The 16425-nt window shown below is 38.4% G+C and overlaps 2 protein-coding genes across 7 annotated transcripts in view; both read left to right on the top strand.

Moving 5' to 3' along the window:
* Positions 1–257: 257 nt before the first annotated feature.
* Zmat1 (zinc finger matrin-type 1) overlaps positions 258–16425 on the top strand; it is a 249553-nt gene continuing 233385 nt past the window's right edge. For all 6 annotated transcript variants that reach the window (XM_040283271.2, XM_040283285.2, XM_040283276.2 and 3 more), the window contains exons 1-2: positions 258–306; positions 1108–1186. The gene's annotated coding sequence lies outside the window, so the exon portion shown is untranslated. The remainder of the gene's footprint in view (positions 307–1107; positions 1187–16425) is intronic.
* Gprasp3 (G protein-coupled receptor associated sorting protein family member 3) lies at positions 1102–5465 on the top strand. Its single transcript, XM_021720479.3, has 2 exons — positions 1102–1186; positions 1731–5465. Exon 2 carries the CDS (start codon positions 2025–2027, stop codon positions 3660–3662), a length of 1638 nt encoding a protein of 545 aa, XP_021576154.1. The 5' UTR covers positions 1102–1186; positions 1731–2024; the 3' UTR covers positions 3663–5465.

The following is a 16425-nucleotide window of genomic DNA, read 5'->3' as shown; positions in this document are numbered from 1 at the left end:
ATTCCCTCTCATTTTTTTTAATACAGAAATAGTCCCACAGAAGGTTTTGTGATGTTTCTGAGAAATGGTGAGAGTGCTAGACTTCATTTACTTTGTTCCTCGTGGTCAAAAAGGAGGTGTTCGAACTTGGATTCTGGAAATCTAACATGTTTTTCTACCATTGTTAACATATTGTCTTGACTGTTTACTGAATGTCTGCTTCTTTTTATAGGTACTGACTCTTCTGTAACCAGGGGACTCTTCTTTGGTGCCAAGGATAGCATTTCATGAGGACCCCTCCTTTGTGACCAGGCTGGCATAAATGAGGTAGGTTCTATGTATGGGAATTGGCAGCATGCAAAGATGGCATTTAAATAATAATAATGCACATTAGTTTCCCTGCCTGCTTTCTAAACAGTTGCTTAGTTCCACTACCTATTCCTGTACTTCATATTTTTGTTCAGGAAAAGAGGTGTATCCTTTGCTGGGAAAATGACTGACTCCAGAGTTGGAAGGAAATATAATCAGATATACTACAGGTCTCGAGGGGTTTGGCTTGGGAATCTCTGGGGGGAGCAGACTAGTGGGAGACATTTGACATAGCCTTGAATATGCAAAAGCATGTTATAACCCCGTCAAGTGTATTATACCAACTCAGTCTCTTCTGTTTTGGGTTTTTTTTTTCTTCTATCTGTAGGTCTTTTCTTTCTAGGTTCCTGTAGGGATCTGTAGGTAGCTGTTCACTTGGAAGGTAATTAAGAAAAAAGGAAAACTATTCATTTGGATCCAGGTTAGGTGTGAGTGCATTAATACCCCTGTTGATTGGGGTTAGGGGTAGCTTTGGCATGTGGTTGAGACCAGATCATGTCTTGGAGACATTGTCTTCCAACTTTCCTGACAACTTGGCCCTCACATTTGTGTACAGATAATGTGGGCAGGATAAGCCAAGGTTATACCTATAGGTAGATAATTGGTTGATATTGGAACAGGAAATGGGGAGGGAAGCCATGAGGAAAACTAGGGTGGGGCAGAAGCGATATGTAAAAATCTCTACATATTAAGATACCAAAGTGCAGTCAGTCTAGCAAATACTCACAATTACAACACCACGTGTATTTTTGTCCTTAGGTCTGTTTGAGGGTCAACTGTTGCTCCTATCAATACTGAAAGCAAGGAAGAAGGACAACATTGCATCAGAACAGTTCAGGTTGGTGTGAAACCTGTCTGTATGGACCTATAGTGTTTATTAGTATGTATCACTATGGCACCAAAGGGATTGGACACTCCTTATCCAATTCTACATTCAGCAAGCTTATCTACCACTACTGTTGTGTTTAATACAGTGGAAAAAAAAAGAATGTTAGTATTTGGGCAGGATGTTTTGGGCATTAGTGGGATGTACAAGGAATAAAATGAGGTGACAGGGTTTTCTTTGTTTTTTTTTTTTTTTTTTAGTACTTTAACACTGAGCTATAGCCTCAGCAGTTTTCATTTTTTAATTTGTGACATGGTCTCACTAAGTTGCTTGGGGTCATGCTTGACTGCTGAGGCTGGCCTCAAACTTGTGGTCCTCCTACCTCAGCTTCTGAGTCACTGGGATTACAGGTGTGTGCTATCATGCCCAGGTAGCAGAGTTTTTTACTAATCCACTTCTGCCATACAATCATCTCTACTATCGTGTTTTTCTATGTAACTATGTATAGAGAGGCAAAGTTGCAGGAGACTCAAGCCCATTTTTTTCTTCACCTCAGATTTCTCTCCAGTTGTGGCTGTGGTGGTCTCAAATTGGTAGAAGATCTTCACATTCAACAGGTCTGCATTCAGCAACCATCATCTTCCCCCAGCCCATGTATTCCTCCACTCTATCTGTATCATCGACAGAGGTTGTGTGCTTAGAAAGGGGACTGTGTGACTGCTAACTGACAATTGACTCTTGCTACCAAGTTCATCTCTGACCCAATAAAAAAGAGTGTAGAGACACTGACCTGGGACACACTGAGAACGAAGGCTAGGACTGGACAAGACTGTATAACTGATATTCAAACATGCCTGGGACAAAGAATAAGGCTAAAACCCAGGCTAAAAATGAAAAAAGAACAAATGTACAGGCTAAAAGTGGAGCAGAGAGGGAAGCTACTGGCACAACCAAACCTGTAACCAAGACCCGGTCCAAAGCAAAAGCCAAGGCACGGCCTAAAACAGATGCAGTTGCAGAGACAAAAGCAATATCTAAAAACAGGGTTGTTGCTGAGAATAAGGAAGGAGCCCTGTCAGAGCCTAAGGCTCCAGTGAAAGCCATGGCAAATATCAGTCCCAAGGCTGATAATGAGGCTACCAGCTCCACATGTAAAGATAATGCTAGTGTTGATACCTGGTTCTGGGCTGGGGAAGAAGCCAGTATCAATTCTTGGTTTTGGAAGGGAGATGAAGCTAGTAATCGTACCAGTGCTAAAGATGAAAATAAAGCTCATGTTGGTGGCCAAGTTCGTCCTGAATTGGAGCCTACACCTGGGGTCAGCAGCAAGAATAGGTCAGGGGATGAGGAAGAAGAAGAGGAGAATGTTATTGGGAGCTGGTTTTGGGAAGGAGATGATGCTAGTTTTGACCCTAATCCTAAGCCTGTAAGCCGGATAGTTAGGCCTCAGCCTGTAGATGAAATTAATGAAAAAAACAGGCCAAAGGACTGGTCTGAGGTAACTATCTGGCCCAAAGCCCCTGCTGTAACTCCAGCAGTGTTAGGTTTTAGATCCCAGGTCCCATCTGAGCCAAAGCCTTCTTCATATATTGTCCTGGCCTCATCTGAGGAAGCTGCTCATTCTTCAGCTGCAGCAGCCTGCTCTTCTAGGAGTGCTCGCTCAAACTTACAGCCTATCCCTGAGTACCCATTTGGTTCTGACCCTTGCATTCAGACGATAGATGAAATTAGACGCCAAATTAAGATCAGAGAGGTAAATGGGATTAAGCCATTTGCTTGCCCTTGCAAAATGGAATGTTACATGGATTCTGAGGAATTTGAAAAGCTTATTGGCATACTTAAGTCAACTACTGATCCTCTCATTCATAAAATAGCACAGATTGCAATGGGTATCCATAATGTTCATCCATTTGCCCAAGAATTCATTAATGAAGTGGGCGTAGTGACACTTATTGAAAGTTTGCTCAGTTTTCCTTCCACAGAAATGAGAAAAAAGACTGTGATTACTCTGAATCCTCCTTCTGGGGATGAAAGACAACGCAAGTTGGAATTACATGTGAAACATATGTGTAAGGAAACCATGTCTTTCCCCTTAGACTCACCTGGACAGCAATCTGGATTAAAGATACTAGGGCAACTGACTACTGATACTATTCATCACTACATTGTTGCCAGTTACTTTTCAGAGCTTTTCCATTTGCTATCCCAGGGAAATCGTAAAACTAGAAATCTTGTCTTGAAAGTACTTTTAAATATGTCTGAAAATCCAACTGCAGCCAGAGACATGATCAATATGAAGGCATTGGCAGCATTAAAACTCATTTTTAACCAGAATGAGGCAAAAGCCAACCTCGTTAGTGCTGTGGCCATATTTATTAACATAAAGGAGCATATCAGAAAGGGCTCAATTGTAGTTGTTGATCATATGAGTTATAATACACTTACGGCCATTTTCCGTGACGTTAAAGGGATTATTAAAGCAATGTAAAATGAGCCAAAAACAAGAGAACACTGAACAATCTTCAAATTCTGACAGGCTGTACATTCCCAAAGAATCTTGCATAATGTTTTGGTTATTAGAGTGTGCACAAAATATACATTGCATCTTTAACATAATGATACCTGTGATAGGCTCTAGCTCAGAGCTAGTGTTTTGGTGTATCAAATGAATATTAAATCTAGAGGTAAAATGTTTGTTGATGTCTATCTTGTCTAGACTGGCAGATTTTTAACGTTTTACTTAATAAGATAGTGAATCAGTTCATTATACATAAGCTAGCTTGATCATTGGTATTTTCTTAGATCCATTTGTAGCTTGAAATGGCAAAAAAGAATATTATTATCTAGTTACAGTAATATGGCCTATATACACAAAAAGATAACCAGTAATACTTATAGCATATATGTGTGTGTGTGTGTACACACACACACACACACACACATCCACATATGCTCATTGCCAAATGTGACTTCTCAATTTAAGGAGGCAGGTGTTCTTACAACTGTTTAAGATAAATGTCTATTTTTCCCCTATTCTAGCTATATCAGACACTCATTCTATAATATAGAAATGGCCCTGCATTCCAGATAAAGTGTAATGTTTATTCATTTTTTTATTTTGCTACTACATTTATAACTCTTAAATCATTAGGCTATTTCATTTAAGTCAGATATATCTCACAGAAGAAAAGGGAGGTATGAGTGGGGAGAAAATACTTATTGAGTGCCTACTGTGTCAGACACTGTGTTGACACTATATTTTACAAAAATTTTCCCTCCTTTTGCAGTGATCCCATGAACTAGATACTTACATTATGATTAAAGCTCATTATTCTGGATACCCTCCAATGAATGAGAACATTTCCTAGATTCCCACAGCAGGCAGGTGGCATTGCTCTTCCTACACCAGACCCCATCTTTCCACATGACCTTACAGTCCTTCACTTTTTTAGGTGGTAGCTTTCAAAGCTCAGAGACTGGTTGTAATTGTTTAATTTTGCAGTAGATTATGTCACTTCTATGGGTAGACAAATGCACTTGTCACTAGGCATTTGGCTATACCTGGCTAGAGGTTAAGAGGAAGGTCTGAGATGAATGTATGTTTTTTACCCAGCAGCATCTGGGAAATAGTAGGTGTTCAGACTGTTGAATGAATAAGATGTGGGTGTGGAGTTGTCAGAAATTGAAAGTTCTTATACACCCTGTCTTTTTCTATTAATGTGTCCTCTTTTCAAAAAAAGAGGAATCATTCTGAATATTTCGCACTCTGCATTTGAAAAGGTAGTTGCTTTCTTTCTCTTTGCAAAATCATACCTTAACTTTTTAGCATTTATGGTTTATTCTCCTATGTGTCATATGAAAAGCTAAATGCTGTATCTTTTACTAGTTGGCAAGGGCATTTTCTGCATTTGTACTGGCTAAAACTGAGAATAAAGTTAATTGGAGAAATTTACATCCAGAGCTGCAGCTTCAATAATACAAAATAAGAAAGCAAAGAGTGGCACTACTGTCTCAACATACAAGACAGTGATTCCTGGAAGTCCACATGGTCTTGAAAGCATCTCAAGATTTCAGGCTATGGTTGAATTCTTTAAGACTCATGGTAATGATTACAGACCCTGGTCTAAGTTGTAGAGAAAGTTATTATGCAATGAAATCATCCAATGATTTGAGATTTGGGGCAGTTAAGAACTCAAGACCACACTTTAAATATTATTTGTAACTTGTATCCTCACAGCTAACTGTATATCGTGAATGTATTTTTTGTGTCAATAAATATAATTCTACAGAATATTTTTGAATCATGTAATATTTTCCTGTTAACAGTTGATGTAGTTTTATGATATTTTATTGTATATTCTCTTAACATACAATATGCACAAATTTATTATTTTGCAGAAGTAGTATTCAGCAACTCACCCTTTTATCTTAACAGTTATTTTTCCAGTTCAGTATCATGCAGATCTACCACATGCTTTTTGTTTAATAGCTTTATTGAGATATAGTTGACATACATTACACTGCATATTTCAAGTGTACAATTTCAGATATATATATATTCATATATATGTGTATGTGTGTGTGTGTATATGTATATATACACACACATATGTGTGTGTGTGTGTGTGTGTGTATGTATATACCATAACAACAATCAAAATAGTGAAAATATCCAAAAGCTTCTTTGTGCCTTTTTGTAATCTCTCTCACCCTGTGTCCCTCTGTCCCCAGGCAACTACTGATCTGCTTTCTAACAAAATAGAATCATTTTCTGTAATCATATACAAGTAGAATTATACAGCACATACTCTTTTGGAAGGGGGGAGCCTGGCTTCTTTCACTTAGCATAATTGTATGAGTTTCATTCATGTCATCTATCTCAGTAGTTCATTAATTTTTTTATAAGTAGTAGTCTATGGCTTTTTTTCAGTTTTTTTTAATCCATTCAACTGTTGACATTTGGGCTCAGATTTTGGTTATTACAAATAAAGTTGCTATGACAATTAATGTACTTGTGTCTCTATGCACATATGTTCTGGATTAATAAATATCTAGGAGTGGAATGGCTGGATCATATGGTAGTTACATGTGTAATATTTACATTTTTCAAAGTGATTATGCAATTTTTTAAAAAGTTTTTTTTTGTAGTTGGACAGTATCATTTTATATTTTTAAAATATTTTTTAGTTTAAGGTGGACACTATATATATATATATATATATTTTTTTTTTTTGTGGTGCTAAGGATCAAACCCAGTGCCTCATGCAAACTAGGCAAGCATTCTACCCCTGAGCCACAACCCCAGCCCTATTTATTTTTATGTGGTTCTGAGCATTGTGCTAGGCAAATGCTCTATCGCTCAGCCCCAGCTCCAACCCTGATAATGTAATTTTACAACTCCATAGTGGTATTGTGATTGTACAACTTTACATTCCCACAGCAGTGTATGGAGTTATGATTCCTCTACATCATTGCTAGCAGTTGGTATGGTCAGTCTTTTTAATATCATATCTCATAGTAGTTAAAATTAGCATTTCTCTGATGACTGAAGATGTTGAATGACGTGTGTGTGTGTGTGTGTGTGTATGTGTGTGTCAGAGAGAGACAGAGAGATAGATACTGGGGATTGAACCCAGGTCCTTATACAGGGTGGGTAAATGCATACCATTTACCTTTTTAAATTTTTATTTTAAGAAAGGTCCTTGCTAAGTTGCCCAGACTGGCCTTCAACTTGGGATTCTCTTGCCTCAGCCTCCCAAAGTAGCTGGAATTATAGATGTGAGCCAGCTTGAATATCTTTCCATATGCATATTTACCATCCATATATCTTCAATGAAATATGTGTAAATCTTTCCCAATTTTAAAATTTATTCTTAATTGCTGCATTATAGTTATTCATAAGAGTGGAATTCATCATGATATATTCATATATTCACCTAATATCCTTTGGTTGATTTCATTCTGCAGTTCCTCCCCTTTCTCATCCCTTGACTCTTTCCCCTTTTTCTCCTTTCTTTTCTCTACTATTCTCTTTTCTATTTTCATGAGTTCTTACTCCTTTATAAATTCCTTATTACTCTCTCACTTCTGCACATGAGAAAACATTTGACCCTTGACTTTCTGAGTATGGATTATGTCCCTCAGCAAGATACTCTCCAGTTCCATCCATTTACCAGAAAATGAAATAATTTCATTTTTTAAGCTGAGTAAAACCCCATTGTGTATATATACCACATTTTCGTTAATCATCAATTGAGGGACACCTAGACTTGTTTCATAACTTGGATGTTGTGAATTGTGCTGCTATAAACATTGTTATGCATGAATTGCTGTAGTATACTGATTTTAGTACTTTTCTATAAATACTTAGGAGTGAAATCGCTGGGTCATATGGTGGTTTCATTCCTAGTCTTTTGAGAAATCTTCATAGTGCTTTCCAAAGTGTGTGTATTGATTTGCAGTCCCACTAACAATGTATAAGTGTACATTTTCCCACATGTCCTCACCAGCATTTATTACTATTTGTATTCTGATAATTGCCTTTCTAACTGCAAACTTCTATTTTTCAAAGATCAGGTTGTTGATTTTTTTATTTATTTTGGTGCTGGGGATTTAACCCAGGTCCTTGTGCATGCAAGACAAGCACTCTACCAACTGAGCTGTATCTCCAGCCCCCATGACTTTTTTTTAAAATATGAAGTGGTTATAAGTGCATTATCAGGTATATGTTTTATAAATATTTTTTCCCAATCTATGGTATTTCTATTCTTTTAAAGATGTCTTGAAGAGCAGAGTTTTTTAAATTTGTGATTAATAACAATTCTTTCACCAGCTAGGCTTTAGTGTTATCTATAAGACATCTCTGTCTAAACAAGGTCACAAATACTTTATCCTTTATTCTAAAATTTTTATTGTTTCTCTAGATTTCAAGGCCAGGGATGTATAATACATTATGAGTTAAGTTTTATATGTGGTATAACTGATAGGTCAGAATTCTTTTTTGTGTGTCATTGCAATATCCAGTTTTTCCATTACCATTTTCTGACAAGAGTTGTCTTTCTTCACTTGAGTTGTCTTGGTGTCTTCATCAAGACTCAGTTTTCCCAATCTTGTTTATCTTTTCAAAGATCCAACTCCTTGTAACATTGATCTTTTATGTTATTTTTCTATTCTATTTAATTAATTTTGGTTCATGTCTTCTACCAGTTTTTTTTTGTTTTTATTAGTGTATTATAATTATACATAATAGTGGGGGGATCATTGTGACAAAGTCATATATACACATAACATAATTTACTCCAACTAATCCCCTAGTATTTCTTCTTTCCCTCCCCATTTTCCACTCTCTGTTTCTCTGGAATTCCTTTTATTTATTTATTTACATGTATTTTTATTGGTACATTATAATTATACATAGTAGTAGGATTCATTCTGGTATATTAATACATATACAATAATTTGATAAATTTTATTCTCCAGTACTTCTCCTTCCCTCCCTACCCCTTGATCCTCTACCTCTCCTCTACTGATATACTTTCTACTTATATGAGATCCCCACATTTTCATTTCTTTTTTCTCTCTAGTTTCCACATATGAGGGGAAAACATTCTTTCCTTACCTGTGTCTGGCTTATATCATTGAGCATGATGTTCTCTACTTCAATTTACCAGCAAATGACACATTTTCATTCTTCTGTATGCCTGAATAAAACTCTATTTTGTATATGCACATTTTCTGTATCCATTTGCCTGTTGATGGACAATTAGACTTATTCCATAACTTGAATATTCTCAATTGCACCACTATCAACATTGAAATGCATATATATCACTATAGTATGCTGATTTCAGTTCTTTTGGAGAAATACTGAGGAGTAAAATATCTGGGTCATAAGGTCATTCTATTCCTAGTTCTTCGAAGAAGCCACACTGATTTTCACAATGCTGAAAATATATGGGATGACATCAAATTAAAAAGCTTCTGCACAGCAAAGAAAACAAAACCATGAAAAGAGAGCCTACAGCTGGGCATGGTGGCACACGCTTGTAATCCCAGTGGCTCAGTAGGCTGAGGCAGGAGGATTTAGAGTTCAAAGCCAGCCTCAGCAACTGAGTGAGTCTCTGTCTCTAAATAAAATAGAAAAAGGTCTGGGCAACAATAAATATTGGCAAGGATGTGGGGATAAAGGTACACTCATACATTGCTCACCGGACTGAAAATTGGTACAACCACTATGGAAAGCAGTATGGAGAGACCTCAGAAAACTTGGAATGGAACCACTATTTGACCTAGCTATCCAACTCCTCAAAGTACCCAAAGGACTTAAAATCAGCATACTATAGTAATGCAGCTGTTGAGAGCCACAGCTGAAGGGGCCCCAGCAAACTTTCAGACTGCCAGCTGATGATTGGCTCACAGCGGCCCTAGCAACATCTAGATGATTGGCTCCTCTGCGGTGATGCTCATTGGGCTGTTTCCCTACCCTTTCAGGCCACGGAGTTGCTCATTGGGGGACTTTTTTGCCTCCGCCCATGCGACCCAGCCAATCGGCCTCAAGAGCAGGAGGATTGTGGAAGGGGGGGGAGGCTGGTGGTTTTGAGGAGAGGCTTGTGGGAAGCCGGTGGTGGCAGTTGGGCTCTGAGGGTTTTTCCTGAGGAGCTGTTTTGTTTGGCGTGTGTGGTTCTAAAAATAAAGATCGTTTCTTTTGACAAGTGGCTCCTGATTGTGCCCAGCCAGACTGCGGCATTTCGCCTAGCCGTCTCCTTGCAAAATTCCTCATTGGCAACCTTCCATAACAGGTATTGTCCTCCATTTAGCACAGCTTTACACATATTAGCCCAATCTGCTGATGTCATGTTCAAGTTGTTAATGGATTCATCCAAGCTTACAGTGAAGGGTGCTTGAGGACCATAGGTTGTTACAGCCTCTTTTAGCTGCGTCACTGTTTTGAAATTTAAAGCATGGTGAATTTGCTGCCCTACTGCCTCAAATACAGGGCATGTTAATATTTGAGATCCTGTCTCAGGATCCCAACTATCAACTGCAGGGGTTGGGAGCCTCCCAGCATATGGAGGTGGCACTGTTGGTTGGAGACTTACACCCTCTGGTGATAGAAAGGTATTAGTAGCAGTCTCCTGTAGAGGTGGCGCTGTTGGTTGGACCCTTACACCCTCTGGTGATAGAAAGGTGTTAGTAGCAGTCTCCTGTTGTAACTTTTCCCCTGATGGCTTTTTCTGCTCTAAACTTTCTTCCTCTGTCTGACTAGTTCAAGAGACCTTCTCTTTTACTTGAATCTTTTCCTCTGTCTGACTAACTTGAGAGATCTTCTCTTTTACTTGAATCTTTTCCTCTGTCTGACTTACTTGAGAGACCTTCTCTGTTACTTGAATCAATATGTTTTCTCCTTCCTCTACCATTGCCGATAATGCCAAGGTCTCGGGTTTGTTCCCCTTACAGGTCACCAAATGTCGCAGTCTGGCTGGGCACAATCAGGAGCCACTTGTCAAAAGAAACGATCTTTATTTTTAGAACCACACACGCCAAACAAAACAGCTCCTCAGGAAAAACCCTCAGAGCCCAACTGCCACCACCAGCTTCCCACAAGCCTCTCCTCAAAACCACCAGCCTCCCCCCCTCCCACAATCCTCCTGCTCTTGAGGCCGATTGGCTGGGTCGCGTGGGCAGAGCCAAAAAGTCCCCCAATGAGCAGCTCCATGGTCTGAAAGGGCAGGGAAACAGCCCAATGAGCATCACCTCAGAGGAGCCAATCAGGTAAATGTTGCTAGGCCGCTATGAGCCAATCATCAGCTGGCAGTCTGAAAGGGCGGGGAAACAGCCCAATGAGCATCACCACAGAGGAGCCAATCAGCTAGATGTTGCTGGGGCCGCTGTGAGCCAATCATCAGCTGGCTGTCTGAAAGTTTGCTGGGGCCCCTTGGGCTGTGGCTCTCAACATGCAGCCACATCAGTTTGTAGCAGTTCAACTTATAATAGCTAAACTATGGAACCAAACTAGGTTTCCTTCAATAGATGAATGGATAAAGAAAATGTGGTATTTATATTCAACGAAATATTATTCAGCTTTAAAGAAGAATGAAATTATGGCATTTGCTAGTAAATGGATGGAGTTGGAGAATATCATGCTAAGTGAAAAACAGCTGATCCCAAAAAACCAAAGGTCAAATGTTTCCTCTAATATGTGGAGCTGATTCACAATAAGGCTGGAGGCACTATAGGAGAATAGCATTACCTTAGATTAGGTAGAAGGAAGTGAAGGGAGGGGATGGGAGAGGATGTGGGGATAGGAAGGATAATTGAACGAAACAGACATTATTACTGTACGTATATATGTGACTACATGACCAATATGATTCTACAACACGTTCACTCAGGAAAATGAGAAATTATATCCCATCTATGTATGACACATCAAAATGCATAAATGCATTCTACTGTCATGTATAGCTAATTAAAACAAATTTTTAAAAATTTAAAAAGTGCTGGGGATGTGGCTCAGTGGTTAAGTGCCCCTGGCTTCAATCTCCAGTACCAAAAGGGGGAATGGGGGAGGAGCCTACAGAATGGGAGAAAATCTTTGTTCACTACTCTTCCAGCAGGGAATTAATATTCAGCATATTTTTTAAAACTTGGCACCAAAAATGAAATAACTGAATCAATAAATGGGCAAATGAAACACACATTTCTCAAAAGAAGAAATGCAAATGACCAACAAAGATATGAAAAAATATTAAACATCATTAGCAATAATGGAAATGAAAATCAAAACTACACAGAGATTTCATATCACTCCAGTTAGAATGCAAATCATTAAGAATAGTAACAGCAAATGTTGGTGAGAATGTGGGGAGGAAGGAACAAATATAAATTGTTGGTGGATCTTTTGCTGATTTTGGAATAAATTTGTTCCTGCTTTTCTAGAATGAGATATAACCTTAAATTGGGGGATAATTTTTTAACATAGGTATAACTTAATGCTATAAACTTTGCTCTTAGAACCACCTTCATAGTGTCCCAGAGATTTTGGTATGCTGTATCACTATTGTTGATTGATTCTGTGAGTTTTTTTTAAATTTCTTTCCTCTTTTCTTCTACAATCCATTCCTCATTCAAAAGTGAATTGTTGTGTTGGGGGTGTGGCTCAGTGGTAGAGCATTTGCCTGGCATGTTTGAGGCACTGGGTTTGATTCTCAGCACCACATGTAAATAAATAAAGTCCATTGACAACTAAAAAAGAAAAATATCTTTTAAAAGTAAATCATTCATACTGGGCGAGGTGGTGCACACCTGTAATCTGAGCAGCTAGGGACGGTAATGTAGGAGGATTACGAGTTCAAAGCCACAAATCAGTAAGACCTTGTCTCTAAATAAAATACAAAATATGGCTGAGGATATGGCTCAGTGGTCGAGTGCACCCCCTTCTAAGAAAGTGAATTGTTCAATCCCCATACGTTTATGTGGTTTCTATTATTTTTCTTGCTATTGATTTCTAATTTAATTTTGTTATGATCTGATAATATGCAAGGAATGATAGCATTTTTTTAATTTGCTAAGACTTGTTTTGTGACTTAACTATGATATATTTTGCAGTAGGTTCCATGAGCTGCTAAGACAGAAGGGAATTCAGCTGTTATTTGATAAAATGATCTACAGATGTCACTTAGGTCCATTTGATTTATATTATTTTTATTTCAGACGGGTCTTTGCTGATTTTATGTTTGGATGATGATCTACTGGTGAGAGGGGAGTGTTGAAATACTCAGGATTATTGTATTGAGGTATATCTGAGACTTAATGTCTAGAAGTATTTTGTGGGAGGCCATCATGTCATGTGAGCAGCGTTTTCCTTTCCTAATCGGTTGAGGCACTGTCGGTCATCTCCCACCCCACCCTGGCCTATGATCTGGCTATGTCTTCTCTTGCTGAAGACTGTAGTCCCTATCTTGAGGATAGAAATAATGCAACCTAATGTGTCTTCATGCATAGGCGTGCTTTCCTGCAGCCCCATGGGTCGAGCTACACTTACCTGTTCCTTTGTGATATTACCCCTTGCCCTGTTTGGGATAAAATGTTCCATGGAAATGCCCTTTGTGTGTCTCCTTCTCTTACTCTGCCCTTGGGTGTGGCCTTCCTAGATGTCAGTCAATCTGCTGTCAGAAGACATCATGAAGCTAGACTCAACCCCTCTGAAACCTGACCCCTTGACTCATTTGAATGGCTTCTTCTCAGTAGAAAGAGGTCAGCGCTCTCTCTCTCTCTCTCTCTCTCTCTCTCTCTCTCTCTCTCTCTCTCTCTCTCTCTCCAGACTCTTAAGGTCAGAGGAGCCGTCACAGGACCCCCAAAGAAAAAGGTATTTCATGCAGCCCAGTTCCCCTGGAGTGACCCTGAGTATTTAAGTTGGGAGCAATGCGACAGTATTTGTTTTATGTAATTAGGTGTATTGATATTTGGGACATAAATATTGCTATAATTATATCTTCTTTTCTATTTCTTTTTATTTATACATGATAGTAGAATGTCTTTTGGCAAATTGTACATACAAAGAGTATAACATTCTAAGTAGAATTGTATTTTTGTAGTTGTACATGATGTGGAATTACTCTGGTCATGTATTTAAAATACAAGGCTAGGAAAGTTATGTGATTAATTCTACTGACCTTCCTATTCCCCTCTCCTTTCCTTTCCCTTCAATTCCCTTTGTCTAATCCAATGGAATTCTCTTCTTCCCCTCCCTACCCTCCTTTGATTTGGGTTAGCAACCACATATCAGAGGGAACATTTGGCCTTTGGTTTTTTGAAATTGGCTTATTTCACTTAGCATGATATTTTCCAGTTCCATCCATTTACCAGCAAATTCCATAATTTCTTTCTTCCTTAAGGCTGAATAATATTCCATTGTTTATATTTACCACATTTTCTTTATCCATTCATCCATTGAAGGACCTAAGATTGTTTCCATAGCTTGGCTATTGTGAGTTGAGCTGCTATAAACACTGATGTGGTGGCATTACTGCTGTATGCTGATTGTAAGTCCTTTGGGTATAGACTGGAGAGTGGTATAACTGGGTTAAATGATGGTTCCAATTCAAGTTTTCTAAGGAATCTCTATACTGCTTTCCATAGTGGTTACACAAATTTGCAGTCCCACCAACAATGAGAGTACTTTCAATAAGACTCCTAACGTGCAAGAAGTTAAAATCAAGAATCAATAAATAGGATAGTATCAAACTGAAAAGCTCCTTGACAGCAAAGGAAATAAAGAATGTAAACAGAGATTCTTCAGAATGGGAGAAAATCTAAATTTCTTATAAGTAATAAATTATCAATTACTGAAATGTTTTCAACTGAAAATATTGTTTCTGAGTTCTGTCTAATAAGTTGGCTTTTGGGTAATTTCACAATTTAGTTATGGTGTTTTATAACGATTGCACACATGTACAAGACTCTGAGTGCAGATTTAAGAAAGCAGCTGCTAAGAAGCCCTTGCTTTACTCTCTTATAATGTTTCCAAGTGTGTCTACAAATAAGTTGTTCCGATGGGTTCTCTCTTAGCAATGTGTGGAGTTTTCATAACTGCATAATTTCAGCTTAAACAGGATGCAATGTAAATTCAAACTCCATGATCAGGTTTTATTATCAAACTCTAAAATTATTCCAGGGCACAATCAAGTTCATTCAGGAAGTCAGTTTGCCAGAAAATCTAAATCAATATTTTACAATATTGCCCTTATACGAAATAAAGTCAATGTATTGCTCCTATTATTCTTTGGTCATATTTCTTAATTTGTTTAAAGCTCAAACTAGGAGTGGGAACATATTTTGGGGGCCCATTAAAGATCCAAATATTGGGAAGTAAGATTATAGGAAAAATTGGAGAGCCAATTAGACACATAAAGGGGAGTACAGCTTTGAGTTATTATAAGACCTACCCCGAAAGCAGAGCAGAACAAGTGTTCTGAAAGCCAGCTTTGGTAATAAGGGAGAGGACTTGGACTAAGACACATTTCTCCTCTCAAACTCTCCAATCAGGTAAGTCATTCTTAAAATACAGAGGCCGTGAGTGTGTAGAGAGGCTATATGTTTTTTTTTTCCATGAATTTCCTTTCCTTTGGAAGTAAGCAGGAATAAAGAATAAGAATTTCCTCAAGATATACCATTATATGGTTGAACTGAATAGATTTTTTACTACCCTTGATTATATTATCCTAGATACGCTTTCCTGAAATTATTAATATTTTTGTATTCTCAGATAATTGTTACATAATTATGTGACAGTTTTCAGCCACAGTTGGCTAGCTGCTTTGTGTAGAGCATGAATTTTATATGATCATTCTCAGAGAACTCTCTCATCTGCAAGAACTCTAGAATACCTCACTGTTTCTTTGTGCACTGATATTACTATCATAAGTTCACTTTATTTATTTATTTATTTATTTATTTATTTATTTATTTATTTATTTATTTGCAGTGCTGTGGATTGAACCCAGGGTCTGTAGTACTGAGCTACATCCAACCTCTTTTTAATATTATATATATAAAATTTATTTATATTAGTGTATGGACAGCTTGCCTTTATTTTACTTTTATGTGGTGCTAAGGATTTAATGCAGTGCCTCACACATGCTAGGCAAGTGCTCCGCCACTGAGCCCCAGCTCCAATATTATATTTTGAGATAGGGTCCCCTCAAGTTCTATGGCTACTATCCATCTTGTGATCCTCCTGCCTCAGCCTACCCGCTCCCTGGGATTATAGGCATACACCATGCCATTGCGCCTGACTTTAAGGTCACTTTCAGAGCAAACAGAATTCATGACAAGAACTTCCATTTCTTTTACCTTAAGGAGTGGAATTCCAAATATTGCCTAAGTCCCAGCCTAATTTCTATAATTAATGTGCTTTCTCAAGTTGTGACCTGAATGACGAAGATGTTTTCTCTCAGTCAAATGCAAGAAGACAGGATTGAGAATGTAGCTCAGTATTGGAGTGCCTGCTTAGCAGGGGAAGTGCTCTGGGTTAGATCCCTAGCTCTAAAAAAAGGAGCAAGGACACAAAGGGCCAAGAAGGCATTTCCGGTGTGGCATCGTGGTTGCCATAGGAACCTGATGTCATTAAGGCGACTGAAACCGACATTGGACTCAGCGGAGGGTGTGGATGCCCCGCCTGCGGTGGGAGCTGAGCCTGTCTGGGGTGTGGGAAGACTAAGGGATCCCAGACCCAAGTTGCCTCGTTTGCG

Source organism: Ictidomys tridecemlineatus, chromosome X (assembly GCF_052094955.1).
Source record: "Ictidomys tridecemlineatus isolate mIctTri1 chromosome X, mIctTri1.hap1, whole genome shotgun sequence".
Taxonomy (NCBI): domain Eukaryota; kingdom Metazoa; phylum Chordata; class Mammalia; order Rodentia; family Sciuridae; genus Ictidomys; species Ictidomys tridecemlineatus.
This window is presented reverse-complemented; position numbering and strand designations above follow the sequence as displayed.

Bases quoted from the DNA above. Each gene is read 5' to 3' on its own strand.
- Gprasp3 (XM_021720479.3), top strand. From the start codon at position 2,025: ATGCCTGGGACAAAGAATAAGGCTAAAACCCAGGCTAAAAATGAAAAA.